The following is a 16,444-nucleotide window of genomic DNA, read 5'->3' on the forward strand; positions in this document are numbered from 1 at the left end:
AACTCTGGATCTTCCGTTCCTGTGGCGGTCCTCATGAGAGCCAGTTTCATAGTGTTGATGGTTTTTTTGGACTGCACTTAAATAAACTTTCAGTTCCTGAACTGTTCCGTGTTGACTGACCTTCATGTCTTAAAATAATTATAGATGGTTGTTTCTCTTTGCTTCTTTGAGCTGTTCTTGCTATAATATGGATTTGGTATTTTACCAAATAGGGCTATCTTCTGTATACCACCCCTACGTTGTTGCAACAACTAATTGAAATGCATTCCAGGTGACTACCTCATGAAGCTGGTTGAGAGAATGCCAAGAGTGTGCAAAGCTGTCATCAAGGCAAAGGGTGGCTACTTTGAAAAATGTCAAATATAAAACATATTTTGATTTGTTAAACACGTTTTTGGTTACTACATGATTATATTTGTGTTATTTCATAGTTTTGATGTCTTCACTATTATTCTACAATGTAGAAAATAGTCAAAATAAAGAAAAACCCTTGAATGAGTAGGTGTGTCCAAACCTTTGACTGGTATTGTATATACATAAAGAATGTCAAATAAATAAACAAACTAACAAATAAAATAATGAAGTAAATTTGTGCAACACTTAAATAACAGTTAACATGCTTCATCACATGGATGGGGGGTCTTTGGGTGATGACAGACATCGTCAAGCTAAAAGAAAACGAGGATTACAGCTGACAGTCTATAAAGTCGTCTATGGCTATCATGACACACTAATAACATGTATAAAGTCTAACCTAACAGCTCATACGAAGGTACGTACATGCAAGTAGTAGCATAGTCGACCCCCCCCTCCGCAATGTGTGTATCAGAGCGTCAGTCTCACTCACAAAAAAATATGACACTAATGTTTTGTGACACACAGAATGTAAAATTGTGCATAAGTATATAACGTAAACAAAGTTTGGAAGTATGCATAAATTCAGCTGAGAAAACACAACTAATAGTGAACAAACAAGGACATCTGAACAACAACATTAGACCCCTTCTCAGTTGCATAAATCCAAAGTTACCACAGTCCCTGAATATCAACAATCTATGTACTGGCCGCAGAGGAGGTGTCGTCATGGGAGGTTGTGCACAGCATGGCAGAGTAAAGTTCGGTTGGGGAAGTGGGTAGAGAGATATCTTTGTGGTAGCTTTAGGCTGAAGAAGAGGGTGGGGGAGGTCTAGGCCCACTAACTACAAAGTCTGGACCACCCATAACTATTCTGAGATTGGAACTAGTGTAATTAGTGGACCTAAGGAGAGGTCATTGTTTTTCAGTTTCTAGGCTACAGCAGTACAGCTACAGTTCCTGATGGGAGTCAGCAGTTTGCAGTTGTTCAGGGCGGGGCTGAGACTGCTCGTCCTCCCCCTCTTTCTCTTCCCCCTGCTGTGACACCAGCTGCTGGTAGCGAGCCTGGCGCTGGTAGTCTGGGTCGATGTTGATCCAGTTATTGGCCACCCACTTAGTGCCGCGGGTGACCACACAGCCGCCGTGCAGAGAGTACTCATCCTGCTCCCCCACCCAGCCTGTGTGTAACAGAGAGCAGTGAGTACAGTATTCAACAGAAGCTCTGATAACAGTAGAACTGATAACTACCATGTGGACTAGCAGGTGGATTCTCTTTCAATGTATTTCTACAACAGTGGGCCTAACCTTCATCAAAACAACACGGACTACAGTTTTTAAATAAGGACCTGAACAGCAGTGAATGAATGAAATGGGGTCAATTGCTATGTGTGTACAATAAGTTGAGTAGGCTGTCCGAGGGGCAGTAATTAAGCTGTATTAGTGTGTTTATATACTGACCTAAAATATGAAAGCAACAATTTCAATGATTTTACATTGACAAGGAACAGTCACAAGGAAATCAGTCAATTTAAATAAATTCATTAAGCCCTAATCTATGGATTTCATATTACTGGGCAGGGGCGCATCCAGAATGAGTTTTCCCCCCCACAAAATAGCTTTATTACAGACAGAAATACTCCTCAGTTTTATAAGCTATCCGGGTGCCTGGTGTCAGACAATCCCGCAGGTAAAGAAGCCAGATGTGGAGGTCCTGGCCTGGTTACACGTGGTCTGCCAGTTGGATGTACTGCCAAAATCTCTAAAACGATGTTGGAGGTGGCTTTTGGTAGAGAAATTAACATTATATTATTTGGCAACAGCTCTGGTGGACATTCCTGCAGTCAGCATTCCAATTGCACGCTCCCTCAAAACTTGAGACATCTGTGGCATTGTGCTGTGTGATAAAACTGCACATTTTAGAGGCCTTTTATTGTCCACAGCACAAGGCGCACCTGTGTAATGATCATGCTGTTGAATCAGCGTCCTGATATGCCACACCTGTCAGGTGTATGGATTATCTTGGCAAATGAGAAATGTTCACTAAAAGAGATGTAAAGAAATTTGTGAACAAAATCTGAGAGAAATAAGCTTTTTGTGCGTATGGAACATTTCTGGGATCGTTTATTTCAGCTCATGAAACATAGGACCAACACTTTACATGTTGCGTTTATATTTTTGTTTTGTATAGAAGGGCCGTGCTATGTGTGAGGGAGTACTGTGTACAGTCTGTACCTTGTCCGTCAGAAAGGTAGTTGTACCAGAACACGGCTGTCCCTTTAGTAGGCTTTACCCTCAGGTTGCTCCTATCACAGTTCTTCCTCGTGTCCATAAGATCCACATTGTTCTGGATCAGAGACTGAAAACACAAACACAATCACTCATTAATACCGTTGAGAAAAACACATCGGTACACCGACAAACATGCAAATGTTTAATATAGATACATAAACTAATGATGGGGGGGATCGATACAATTACATGTAGATTTTGTTAACGCTATATCGTATTGTTTTGACAATATTGCAATATTATTTTTGCGCTAGTTGGCTGTACCTGCACTAAAACTCCAGGATTTTTCCTTCATAGCTTGTGCTCCATCTTCTTTTTTAAATAGGGAGACAATTTATTTCCAGCACTTTTATTTCCATGACTGATCAAAACGTGTTCTCTCATGTTTTCTCATCCCTCTGCAGCAGACATATGGTTAACAATATGTTTGGAACGTTGAATCGCAATAAAAATAAAAGTATTGAATCGCAATCCAAATTGAATTGCAATACATATCACATCGGCACCTAAGTATTGTGATAATATCGTATTGTGAGGTTCCCGGCAATTCCCAGCCCTAATATAAACACCCAAGAACACACACACAGACAGACCATAACGCACCACTTCCTCATAGGTCCTGTTGTCTGCCACAGGGAACGCGGTCTCCCCGCCCCCCTCAACCGAGTTCAGGTAGAAGAGAACGGTGATGTACCTGGGTGTGCAACACACACATTTAATACAGACACATACTGGAACACACATCCGCACACAGACCAACCACACCATGGAAATGTAAGCCTTAGTCACAAACTACCTGATATATGCTAAGTTACACAAAGCCATCCACCACAGTCTATCACAAACACATCCACATAAAGTACACAGACGTTACACTACATTAGCACTCAATCTTACCGTCTTAATCTGAAGAGTGTCTATCCAGACTCTCCCCTATACAGCATCGTCAAAACAAGGCCAAGGACGAGGCGCTACCTGACTCAACACAACTCTCTCTCACCTGCAGGAGGTCTCGAAGGGTGTGGAGGTGTTGGCAGCGAGGCGCGTGTGTGTGCAGGCGGTCTCAGGGTAGACAGGGCCGCTGTCGTGGTGGGCGTGGTAGTGGCCTCCCTGCTCATAACGTACCACCTGGAGGGGCTCACTCAGGTCCACCAACGCAGAGGGCATCCGGGTCAGACGGGCCACCCTATGGAGGACAAATGGAGGGGGAGAAAGAGGGACAAAAATCCTTAACATCAGATTCTGATAACCTTGGCCATGGTGTTTGACTCCAACCGTTTATTAATGTGTTTGAACATTTTACAACCATCTAAAAACAAGTGACCCCAAAACATTCCATCACACAGCTCTACAATTTCAAGAGATGAAAAAAAGAGAAGAGTCCCCTCAGCCAGCTGGTTCTGAGGCTCAGTTCACCAACCCGAACCAACCCCATAGAGCCTCAAAACAGCAAAATCTGGCCCAACCAAATCATCACAAAACAAAAAGAAACATATATCACCTATTGGAAGGACACCACAAAAAAATCAAAGTCAACTTCAATGCTATTTGGCTCTAAACAGACAGTACATGGTGGCAGATTATCTGACCACTGTGACTGATAGAAAACCGAGGAAAACATTGACTTGGTACAGACTCAGTGAGCACAGTCTGGCTATAGAGACCGGTCATCACAGACAAACCTGGCTGCCCAGAGAGGACAGGCTGTGCTCACTCTGCTCCAGGGGAGAGGTAGAGACAGAGCTGCATTTCCTATTACACTGTGACAAATACTCAGACCTAAGAGAATATTTCTTTCCCAAAATTATAATTCAATACAAATAATTTGAAACTATAAAATATGTAATGTCGATAATATTTCCCATCTTGTTTTGTTTTGTCTTTCATACCACTTCATGCCATATATCTCAGTCATTTTGACACTGGTCTACTACCATTGCTTTAATGTATTGTTGTTCCAATTAATATTGTCGTTGTAGTTGTTGTTAATGGTAATCCCATGTCCACTACTACTACTATATATATATATATTTCATCTTTTTTTTTCTTTTTTCCCCCGATATGTATACTTTGACAATGTAAGTAATAATGAACTTGCCATGTCAATAAAGTCAATTGAATTGAATTGAGAGAGAGAGAGGGGCCAAGAGAGAGAGAGAGAGGCCAGGAGAGAGAGAGAGGGGCCAAGAGAGAGAGAGAGAGAGAGAGAGAGAGGCTAGGAGAGAGAGAGAGAGCCAGAGAGAGAGAGAGAGAGAGAGGGGCCAGGAGGGCGAGAGAGGGGCCAGAAGGGCGAGAGAGGGGCCAGGAGGGCGAGAGAGGGGCCAGGAGAGAGAGAGAGGGGCCAGGAGAGAGAGAGAGAGGGGCCAGGGAGAGAGAGAGAGGGGCCAGGAGAGAGAGAGAGGGGCCAGGAGAGAGAGAGGGGCCAGGAGAGAGAGAGAGAGGGGCCAGGAGGAGAGAGAGAGAGGGGCCAGGAGAGAGAGGGGCCAGGAGAGAGAGAGGGGCCAGGAGAGAGAGAGAGGGGCCAGTGAAGAGGCCAGGGCAACAGTTGACAATGATGTTCTCCTCACCTCTTCTTGAGGTCTCGGAGAACCTGGTGTGCCCCCTGTCCCTGGTACAGCCAGGTGTGTCTGCTGTTCCTGACCAGCTGGCTGCTCTTCAACCCGCGCTGCTGCAAGAAGCGCTGGAACGCATCACTGCCCAGACGCCTGAACTCCTCCAGACTCAGCAAGCCTAACACAGACACAAAGATGTCACCTACAGGCACAAAGTGGGTCACATAGAAATGCAGATATCCAATATGAGCAGCCTGAAAAGATTAGCTCTGTATGCATAGAGACAGAGGTGTCTACCTATCACAAAGAGGCCCGTGTCGAGAATGACCCTTACCGTTACCGTCAGGGTCAGCCTTCAGTCCAGCATAGATCTCTTTCAGATTCTCTGGTGTCAGCCAGATCCCATCCCTCACTCGTGAATGTGTCAATATCTGTAGGAGGCCCAGGAACATGAATAAATCACACATAAAGAAAATAATACAATACATGTTTATTGATCCATTATAAAAAAGGAACAAAATAAATGGATACATTTGCTGCTCCAGTACCACCACACTATGATTAATGATGTGTGTTCACTCCACTCAGTGGCCTTGTGGTTAGAGTGTCCGCCCTGAGATTGGAAGTTTCAGGTGTTCGTTCCCTGGCTGAGTCACAACAAAGACTGATTAAAACAAATGGGACCCGATGAGTCTCTGCTTAGCACTCAGCATTAACACGAGAACCGCTGGGCCTCGAGGGACCCCCCCTTCAAGCTAATGAGCAGTCATACTGACTCCAACACTAACAGTATAATTAATAAATGTCATAAACGCTATCGCAAAAACACAATAGCATTTTCATTAGTTTATGTTACTGTAAGCTGATACTTTTAATATAAAAACCAAAACATTTGAGTGTTCAATTTTATTTGTGGAGTGCCTTTCTTACAACAATGAAAGAGAAAGCATGTGTGTTGGAACACAGTAACAGCTTCTTTCCATAAAGACAAAATAAAAAAAACTCAACCACCAAGAAGCGTGATCAGCAAGAGGCGCGGTCAAATGATGAAAACACCAGTAAACATCATTATAAGTGCGCGTGATAAATAGTGAAAATCAGCACAACAGCAAAAATGGCATTATAATGAATAGAAGTGTGGATATGACAGCAGTAAAAGAAAAAGAATAAATGATTGTCAGCTCTTGCTCACATGGTGTGTGTCTTCACGCAATGGCATCAGTTGGATTTAATTCATTGTTATCGCTTTTCCTAACAGTCAACACAAATCTTCGCCACTTTCACTTGCTCGACACACTTAGCACAAACACGTCACTTGCAGGCAACACAGGTGTCTTGGATTCTGGTCTTTGGCCACCTGGTACTGTCTCCTCCCCTGGAGTTGTGCAGACAATTGTTAATCAACAGCGATGTCGTCTCCTGGTTTGTAACATGTAATGCGGTTCTGTACAAACTAGTTCTGAAACGTTGGCTACCATGGCGCATGTCTGTTTTCCAGGTGTCGCGTTCTTGTTTCTTTGTCTTAAAAAAAACAGAGGTAACGCTGAACCGATCCCGTGACATGGTTTCTCCAAAGAAAGTACTGGTCTCTTTGCCATGGTAAATTACACATGCTCTCACTGTGTACTCCAAGTAGGCCAGTCTAGACTGATCCATCAGCTTGGATTTGGAGGACTGACACATGGCACACACCATCTTGAGATTATAATTGGAATTAGAGGTCGACCGATTAATCGGAATGGCCAATTAATTAGGGTCGATTTCAAGTTTTCACAACAATCGGTAATCGGCCTTTTTTGGACGCCGAATATGGCCGATTACATTGCAATCCACCAGGGAAACTGCGTGGCAGGCTGACCACCTGTTACGCGAGTGCAGCGTCAAAAGGACCTTGTGGCTGCAATGAGCCAAGGTAAGTTACAAGCTAGCATTAAACTTATCTTATAAAAAACAATCAATCTTCACATAATCACTAGTTAACTACACATGGCTGATGATATTACTAGGTTAACTAGCTTGTCCTGCGTTGCATATAATCAATGCGGTGCCTGTTAATTTATCATTGAATCACAGCCTACCCAAACGGGTGATGATTTAACAAAAGCGCATTCGTGAAAAAAGCACATTCGTTGCACAAATGTACCTAACCATAAATGTCAAAGCCTTTCTTAAAATCTTTACACAGAAGTATATATTTTTTTAAACCTGCATATTTAGTTAAAATAAATGCATGTTAGCAGGCAATATTAACTAGGGAAATTCTGTCACTTCTCTTGCGTTCATTGCACACAGAGTCAGGGTATATACAACAGTTTGGGCCACCTGACTCGTTGCGAACTGTGTTTCTTCCTAACAAAGACCATAATTAATTTGCCAGAATTTTGCATAATTATGACATAACATTGAAGGTTGTGCAATGTAACAGCAATATTTAGACTTAGTGTTGCCACCCATTCATCAAAATACGGAATGGTTCCATATTTCACTGAAAGAATAAACGTTTTGTATTTCTGCGTGTTTATTATAATTAAGTCTATGACTTGATATTTGATAAAGCAGTCTGACTGAGCGGTGGTAGGCAGCAGCAGGCTCGTAAGCATTTATTCAAATAGCACTTTACTGTGTTCGCGAGCAGCTCTTAGCAATGCTTGAAGCACAGCGCTGTTTATGACTTCAAGCCTATCAACTCCCGAGATTAGGCTGGCAATACTAAAGTGTCTATAAGAGCATCCAATAGTCAAAGGTATATGAAATACAAATGGTATAGAGAGAAATAGTTGATGTGTCATAATTCCTATAATAACTACAACGTAAAACTTCTTAACTGGGAATATTGAAGAACTGGGAATATTGAACCACCAGATTCTATATGTTCTCATCTTCTGAGCAAGGAACTTAAACATTAGCTTTATTACTTTCTTCTACAAAATACTGTATTTTTGCATTATTTAAACCAAATTGAACAGGTTTCATTATTTATTTGAGACTAAATAGATTTTATTTATGTATTATATTAAGTTAATATAGGGTTCATTGTTCATTCAGTATTGTTGTAATTGTCATTATTACAAATATATATCAAAAGAAAAATCGGCCGATTAATCGGTTTGGTCCTCCAATAATCAGTACCGGCATTGAAAGATCATAATCGGTCAACCTCTAATTGGAATATACTGTACCAATACAATAGAATGGCCCGCCCTGTTCTTCATTCACAATTGGTGATTACATAATTATGCATTGTTCGCTTCCCCTAACTCATCAACACCCCCATCATACTTTTCTTCATTTATTTCATCTGTTGTTTGTGTGAAATTAATTTCGGTATAGTTTAGGTTCAGTTCCGAGGCGATTATCAACTGGGCACGGCACCTTCCACTGTCGGGAGATGGAGCGAGGCAGGATATACTGTCAGGAGGAGGCAACACGGGGAAATTATTTTAAAAATGACACGCCCTACTATAGTGGTTATAACTCCAGTTCCGTTTGTGATTTTAAGATTTTAACAACGGCAGTGTGTTATATAGACGAAGGGGGAATGACTTTAAAAATAAAGGAGTAATATACAGTGGGGCAAAGTACTTATTTTCCAACATAATTTGCAAATAAATTCATAAAAAAATCCTACAATGTGATTTTCTGGATTTTTTTCTCTCTCATTTTGTCTGTCATAGTTGAAGTGTACCTATGATGAGAATTACAGGCCTCTCATCTTTTTAAGTGGGAGAACTTGCACAATTGGTGGCTGGCTAAATACTTTTTTGCCCCACTGTATATTTTTATTCATAAGCAGTCAAAATTACTGCTTTAATGGTTCTAGTGTTAAGGAGATAGATTGGGCTTGAGGCCTTACGATAGACTAGCGTCCTGTACTACATCAAACAACCTCACGCTACAGAAACAGGATATAGGCTCCTGCTCCTATGAGCCGTTCCGGCTTGTACTTGTGCAAGACTACTACTGCTCACAGACACACATCCTCGCTTGCTCACCCACACACCTCCTGGAGTTGTAGCTGTCCGTCCTGGTTGAGGTCTAGCAGGTTGAAGATCTCCTCAGGGCTGAGATTGAGCTGCTCCGTCAGCTCCTCCTGTCCCTCAGGCACCATCACCTGGCTCTCCATCAGGCCCTTCAGCTGGGCCAGCTGCACCACCACACGACACTCCTCTTCAGACAGGAACCCTGGGATCTCTGGAGAAACAGACACACCGTAAACACCTGTTTGAACGCATGCACGCACCCAAACACACGTATGAGTGCACGCACACACTTACACAAACGCACGTATGAATGCACCCTCGCGTCCACACACACACACACACACACACACACACACACACACACACACACACACACACACACACACACACACACACACACACACACACACACACACACACACACACACACACACAACCTTGGAGAGCAATGACAGCATCAGCCACTAACATGGTGCAGAGGGGTGCAATGCAGAGCAGAAGTTTAGTAGAGAGCGCTCTCACCAAACAGCAGGGGCTTCAGACTCAGGGTCCGCATCTCATGCACATTGCTTGGCACCAGTGACAACTTCTGGACATGGCCCACCTGTGAAAGAATAACACTGACTATAACTTCACACAATCAAGATGGCACGGAACACACCATTCACATAGAAGAAAAGCACAACAGACACTAGCCCACCGCTGAACCGTATAGAATACTACTGTCTAAGGTTAAGCTCTGGGCTAAACAGAGACAGAGCTACACAGGCATCCTTATGCCTTGATCACACCAGTAGCGTCATTTCACAAAATATCACACACCATCATCTGGATATGTGTGGCGGAAAAGTTCAACAATCACCTTCTGCTACAATTTCTGTCTTCTTACACAGTTTGACGCATACGTTCAATAAATCCAATGTATGCACCACAGAACCCACTGCAACTGCAATGCAATTCTGTTGAAGTCTGAAGTTTTCATACACCTTAGCCAAAAACACGAGTTTAAAATGTATTTCACAATTCCTGACATTTAATCCTAGTAAAAGTTCCCTGTCTTAGGTCAGTTAGGATCACCACTTTATTTTAAGAATGTGACATGTCAGAATAATAGTAGAGAGAATTAGTTATTTCAGCGTTTATTTCTTTCATCTCATTCCCAGTGGGTCAGAAGTTTACATACACTCAATTAATATTTGGTAGCATTGCCTTTAAATTGTTTAACTTGGGTGAAACATTGTGGGTAGCCTTCCACAAGCTTCCCACAATAAGTTGGGTGAATTTTGGCCCATTCCTCCGACAGAGCTGGTGTAACTCAGTCAGGTTTGCAGGCCTCCTTGTTCACACACGCCATTTCAATTCTGCCCACAGCTTTTCTTTGGGATTGAGGTCAGGGCTTTGTGATGGCCACTCCAATACCTTGACTTTGTTGTCCTTAAGCCATTTCGCCACAGCTTTGGAAGTATGCTTGGGGGTCATTGTCCATTTGGAAGACCCATTTGCGACCAAGATAAAACTTCCTGACTGATGTCTTGAGATGTTGCTTCCATATATCTACATCATTTTCCTCCCTCATGATGCCATCTATTTTGTGAAGTGCATCAGTCCCTCCTGCAGCAAAGCACCCCAACAACATGATGCTGCCACCCCCGTGCTTCACGGTTGGGATGGTGTTCTTCGGTTTACAAGCTTCCCCCTTTTCCTTCCAAACATAACAATGGTCATTAAGGCCAAACAGTTCTATTTTTGTTTCATCAGACCAGATGACATTTCTCCAAAAAGTACGATCTTTGTCACCATGTGCAGTTGCAAACTGTAGTCTGGCATTTTTTTATGGCGGTTTTGAAGCAGTGGCTTCTTCCTTGCAGAGCGGCCTTTCAGGTTATGTCGATATAGGACTCGTTTTACTGTGGATATAGATACTTTTGTACCCGTTTCCTCTAGCGTCTTCACAAGGACCTTTGCTGTTGTTCTGGGACTGATTTGCACTTTTCGCACCAAAGTACGTTCATCTTTAGGAGACAGAATGTGTCTCCTTCCTGAGCGGTATGATGGTTGCGTGGTCCCATGGCGTTTATACTTGCATACTATTGTTTGTAAAGATGAACGTGGTACCTTCGGGTGTTTGGAAATTACTCCCAAGGATGAAATTACTCCCAAGACTTGTGGAGGTTTTTTTTCTGAGGCCTTGGCTGATTTCTTTTGATTTTCCCGTGATGTCAAGCAAAAAGGCACAGTTTGAAGGGAGGCCTTGAAATACATCCACAGGTATACCTCCAATTGACTCAAATGATGTCAATTAGCCTATCAGAAGCTTCTAAAGCCATGACATCATTTTCTGGAATTTTCCAAGCTGTTTAAAGGCACAGTCAACTTACTGTATGTAAACTTCTGACCCACTGGAATTGTGATACAGTGAATTATGAGTGAAATAATCTGTCTGTAAACAATTTTTTTTTTTAATTACTTGTGTCATGCACAAAGTAGATGTCCTAACTGACTTGCCAAAACTATAGTTTGTTAACAAGAAATTTGTGGAGTGGTTAAAAAACGAGTTTTAATGATTCCAATCTAAGTTTATGTAAACTTCCCAACTTCGACTGTACTCGAACATACTTCTGGTGTACCAAAATGCAAAACCTGGTTGGTGTGATCAAGGCGTTAACTCACCCGTATGCCCTCTAGGCGTGGAAGGTACATATGCTGCTGAAAGCCAGAATCTGACTGTTGCTGATTGAACTCGGGGTGCTTGTGATGATTGCTTCCACCGCTTGCCTTCGGGGTGGCCAGTACCTCTCCAGGGCTGTTGTTGTAGTGCACGTAGAGGAGTAGCGCAATGACATTGATGATGTATACATGGAAAAAGACCATTACCACCATGAAGTAAGAGCGGGAGCACACGTTGCTCCTCTGCAACGGGACCCGCTCTCGTGGCATAGGTGGTAGGGTTGGTAATGGAACATCATGTTCATCACTGTCGTCGCAGTCCTGTGGTTCAATCATATTTGACCTGATATGATGATGGACCATAAGCTTATCACTGGTTTGTTGTTCTGAGTACCTTTTGGACCCTGGTACCGAGAAAGACGTCAATTGACGTGTTAAATAATGCAGTCGGTTCTTTCTGGTAGGCTACGTTAAGTCATAAAAGTTACCGCATGAGTGCACAATCCATACTGCCCAGACTCAATCATCATCATTGCATAGTCATACAACCCACATTCTCCGCTACAGTACCTGTCAACTAGCAAGTTAATGTTATTATTTTCTGTAAAATAAATCAATAAGCGACGAAACGTGAGGCTTGGCAGTACTTTGGTTGAATTCACAGTAACGTTAGCTAGCTACACACATAACACTTACAGGACTGCATCCAACGTCTCTGGTTCACGTTGCGGTTTCAGCAGTCCGTGCTGCGCACCTCCAAAAATAGAGGGAAAAAATATCAAAAGGTGTGCGATTTATACATTCGAAGGTTTTTGGTGCAGTGATCATCTATTTATATTGAAAAACAAAAAAATATGCGTCCGACCTCTCATTTCTACCACAAATATCTTCGTGGCGTTTGTTTTGGACAACACGCCATTCCCCTGACAACTACTGTACACTACTATTTTGCTAGCAGCACTAACGACAATGTCACCTCTCTATGGTAATGCAAAAAACCTTAAAAATAAAAGCCCGCATTTCCAAACATTGCAAGGTGGTTAAACTCATTCAAAATATACAGTATGTAACGGATAATTAATTAATGAAAAATAATGAACGATGTGTTCCACAACGCGCAAGCGGAGTGGTACTGACCTTCCGCGGAGTTGCATTATTTTCTAGAGAATGCATCGAGCCCCGAGTTGAATATGCCTTTATTACCATGGCTATAATTTAACACATTTGACACTATAAACGTGTTCATTCAAATGTGTTCATATTTAAAATAATTTATACAAATACACATATATATACAGTACCAGTGAAAGGTTTGGACACACCTACTCATTCAAGGGTTTTTCTTTATGTTTTACTATTTTCTACATTGTAGAATAATAGTGAAGAAATCACAACTATGAAATAACACATATGGAATCATGTAGTAACCAAAAAAGTGTTAAACAAATCAAAATATACATTTTGTTTCAGATTCTTAAACGTATCCACCCTTTGCATTGATGACAGCTTTGCACACTCTTGTCATTCTCTCAACCAGCTTCACCTGGAATGCTTTTCCAACAGTTGGCTGCTTTTCCTTCATTCTGTGATCCAACTCTTCCCTAACCATCTCAATTGGGTTGAAGTCAGGTGATTGTGGAGGCCAGGTCATCTGAAGCAGCACTCCATCACTCTCCTTCTTGGTCAAGTAGCCCTTTACACAGCCTGGAGGTGTGTTGGTTCATTGTCCTGTTGAAAAACAAAATGATAGTCCCACTAAGCACAAACCAGATGGGATGGTGTATTCTATCGCTGCAGAATGCTGTGGTAGCCATGCTGGTTAAGTGTGCCTTGAATTCTAAATAATTCACTGACAGTGTCAACAGCAAAGCATCCCCTCACCATCGCACCTCCTCCTCTACGCTTCATGGTTGGAACCACACATGCAGAGAGTAATTATGTACTGTTGTTTCTCTTTGCTTATTTAAGATGTTCTTGCTATAATATGGACATGGTCTTTTACAAAATAGGGCTATTTTCTGTATACCATCCCTACCTTGTCACAACACAACTGATTGGCTCAAATGCAATAAGATGGAAAGAAATGACACAAATGTACTTTTAACAAGACACACCTGCTAATTGAAATACAGTCCAGGTGAATACCTCATAAAGCTGGTTGGGAGAATGCCAAGAGTGTGTAAAGCTGTCATCAAGTCAAAGGCTGGCTACTTTGAAGAATCTCAAATAGATTTTGATTTGATTCCGGGCTCTGGCTGGGCCACTCAAGGACACTTCTGTGTTGTCTTGGCTGTGTGCTTGGGGTCATTGTCTTGTTGGAAGGTGAAACATCACCTCAGTCTGATGTCCTGAATGCTCTGAAGCAGGTTTTCATCAAGGGATCTCTCTGTACTTTGCTCCGTTCATCTTTGCCTCGATCCAGACTAGTCTCCCGAGTCCCTGTCACTGAAAAACATCCCCACACCATGATGCTGCCACCACCATGCTTCAGCATAGGGATGATGCCAGGATTCCTCCAGGCATAACTCTTGGCATTCAGGCCAAAGAGTTCAATCTTGGTTTCCTCAGACCAGAGAATCTTTATGATCTCACCCCAGAGTCAGTGTTGAGGAGAATAACACTCCCTCCTGTGTTGTGTTGTGTTGTGACTCATTCACTATAAGGGCCATGGCACGACAGCTCATACTAGCTAGCAACAGCCATTACTTAGATTGGTCGAATGGTCCTTTAGGTGCCTTTTTGCAAACCAAGCGGGCTGTCGTGCATTTTACTGAGGAGTTGCTACCGTCTGGCCACTCTACCATAAAGGCCTGATTGGTGGAGCGCTGCAGAGATGGTTGTCCTTTGTCGTGGAATATTGTAATCAAGTAAGAGAGACTTTGTCATTTCTTCAAACAATCATCTTTATTCAATGTCGATTAATTACTGCAATAATGAGGCTGGTCGACCCCACACCCTCGAGTGTTGGGCCGAGTAACCGAACCTTTACTCAAATGCAGAGTACTATACAGTTGAAGTCGGAAGTTTACATACACCTCAGCAAAATACATTTAAACTCAGTTTTTCACAGTTCCTGACATTTAATCCTCGTAAAAATTCCCTGTCTTAAGTCAGTTAGGATCACCACTTTATTTTAAGACTGTGAAATGTCAGAATAATAGAAGAGAGAACGATTTATTTAAGCTTTTATTTTTTCCATCACATTCCTAGTGGGTCAGAAGTTTACATACTGTGCTGCCATCCTGTTAGAAGGTAACAGATTATTTTATTACAATGGTTAAATTGGATTTTCATTGTGTTCAATGGTGTTATTTGCCCCCTAGTGGCGCTTTCTGGTACTTAGAAAGACTACGCAAACAGGAAGTACAGAATTTGTTCTGCACGCATAGAAGCAGCTACAAACAACGCTACGGTGCAGGTCTTTCAATATAGTTGTTTCTTGTCACGCTTCAGCCTTGGAAAAATATTTGTTTGTAAGTTCGATTCAAGCATTTAGCTAATGATGATAATCTTGTTATTGATAGAGTTGCTTACACATTAATGTTGGTTGCATTTACTCACAAATTGCAATGCCTTTAATGTATGTCGTTAGCTGTATTATTTTGCTCATGCAAACGAATTGTAAAATATACAATACTGTAGTTTTGTTACTGTTTCTAGTGTAATATGCTTTGTTATTCTACATAGATGGTTGTACATTAGAGTAATGAAAGGAGCCAATTACCATATGAGTAACAATTAGCTATATGGTTTGGCATCATGCCAGATGCATGGTACCTTAGCGCGTGCTTTGTATTTATGCAACTTCAGATGTTTAATGTACAGCTACAGTATGTCGGTGTGAATTGAATACTAAAGTATATTCTTTTCTGTATTTTGCAGTTTCACAACATAAACGTTTTCAATATATTCATTCAAGAAAAGTCACGCCTTGGGAGTTTTATTGAAGACTTAGTTGTTAGCTATCTGTCTAGTTTTGCATGGGAACGCAACTCAAGGGCAGAATACATACACTCAATTAGTATTTGGTAGCATTGTCTTTAAATGGTTTAACTTGGGTCAAACGTTTCGGGTAGCCTTCCACAAGCTTCGCACAATAAGTTGGGTGAATTTTGGCCCATTTCTCCTGACAGAGCTGGTGTAACTGAGTCTGGTTTAAAAGCCTCTTTGCTCGCACAGGCTTTTTCAGTTCTGCCAACAAATTTTCTATAGGATTGAGGTTAGGGCTTTGTGATGGTGACTCAAATAGCTTGACTTTGTTGTTCTTAAGCCATTTCGCCACAACTTTGGAAGTATGCTTGGGGTCATTGTCCATTTGAAAGACCCATTTGCGACCAAGCTTTAACTTCCTGACTGATGTCTTGAGATGTTGCTTCAATATATCCACATCATTTTCCTCCCTCATGATGCCATCTATTTTGGGATGTGCACCAGTCTCTCCTGCAGCAAAGCACCCCAACAACATGATGCTGCCACCCCCGTGCTTCACGGTTGGGATGGTGTTCCTCGGCTTGCAAGCCTCCACATTTTTCCTCCAAACATAACAATGGTCATTATGGCTCAACAGCTCTGTTTTTGTTTCATCAGACCAGAGGACATTTC

At 42.0% G+C, this 16,444-nt stretch overlaps 1 protein-coding gene across 1 annotated transcript; it reads right to left on the reverse strand.

The window, feature by feature from the left end:
- Positions 1–808: 808 nt before the first annotated feature.
- On the reverse strand, positions 809–12,989 carry p4htmb (prolyl 4-hydroxylase, transmembrane b). The gene is made up of 10 exons (XM_064965915.1): positions 12,539–12,989; positions 11,846–12,246; positions 9,698–9,779; positions 9,196–9,386; positions 5,530–5,626; positions 5,211–5,373; positions 3,644–3,829; positions 3,247–3,337; positions 2,587–2,710; positions 809–1,532 (listed from the first exon to the last, which is right to left on the reverse strand). Exons 1-10 carry the CDS (start codon positions 12,546–12,548, stop codon positions 1,306–1,308), a joined length of 1,572 nt encoding a protein of 523 aa, XP_064821987.1. The 5' UTR covers positions 12,549–12,989; the 3' UTR covers positions 809–1,305.
- Positions 12,990–16,444: the final 3,455 nt, after the last annotated feature.

The sequence above is a fragment of the Oncorhynchus masou genome, chromosome 5, assembly GCF_036934945.1.
Source record: "Oncorhynchus masou masou isolate Uvic2021 chromosome 5, UVic_Omas_1.1, whole genome shotgun sequence".
In the NCBI taxonomy this organism is placed as follows: domain Eukaryota; kingdom Metazoa; phylum Chordata; class Actinopteri; order Salmoniformes; family Salmonidae; genus Oncorhynchus; species Oncorhynchus masou.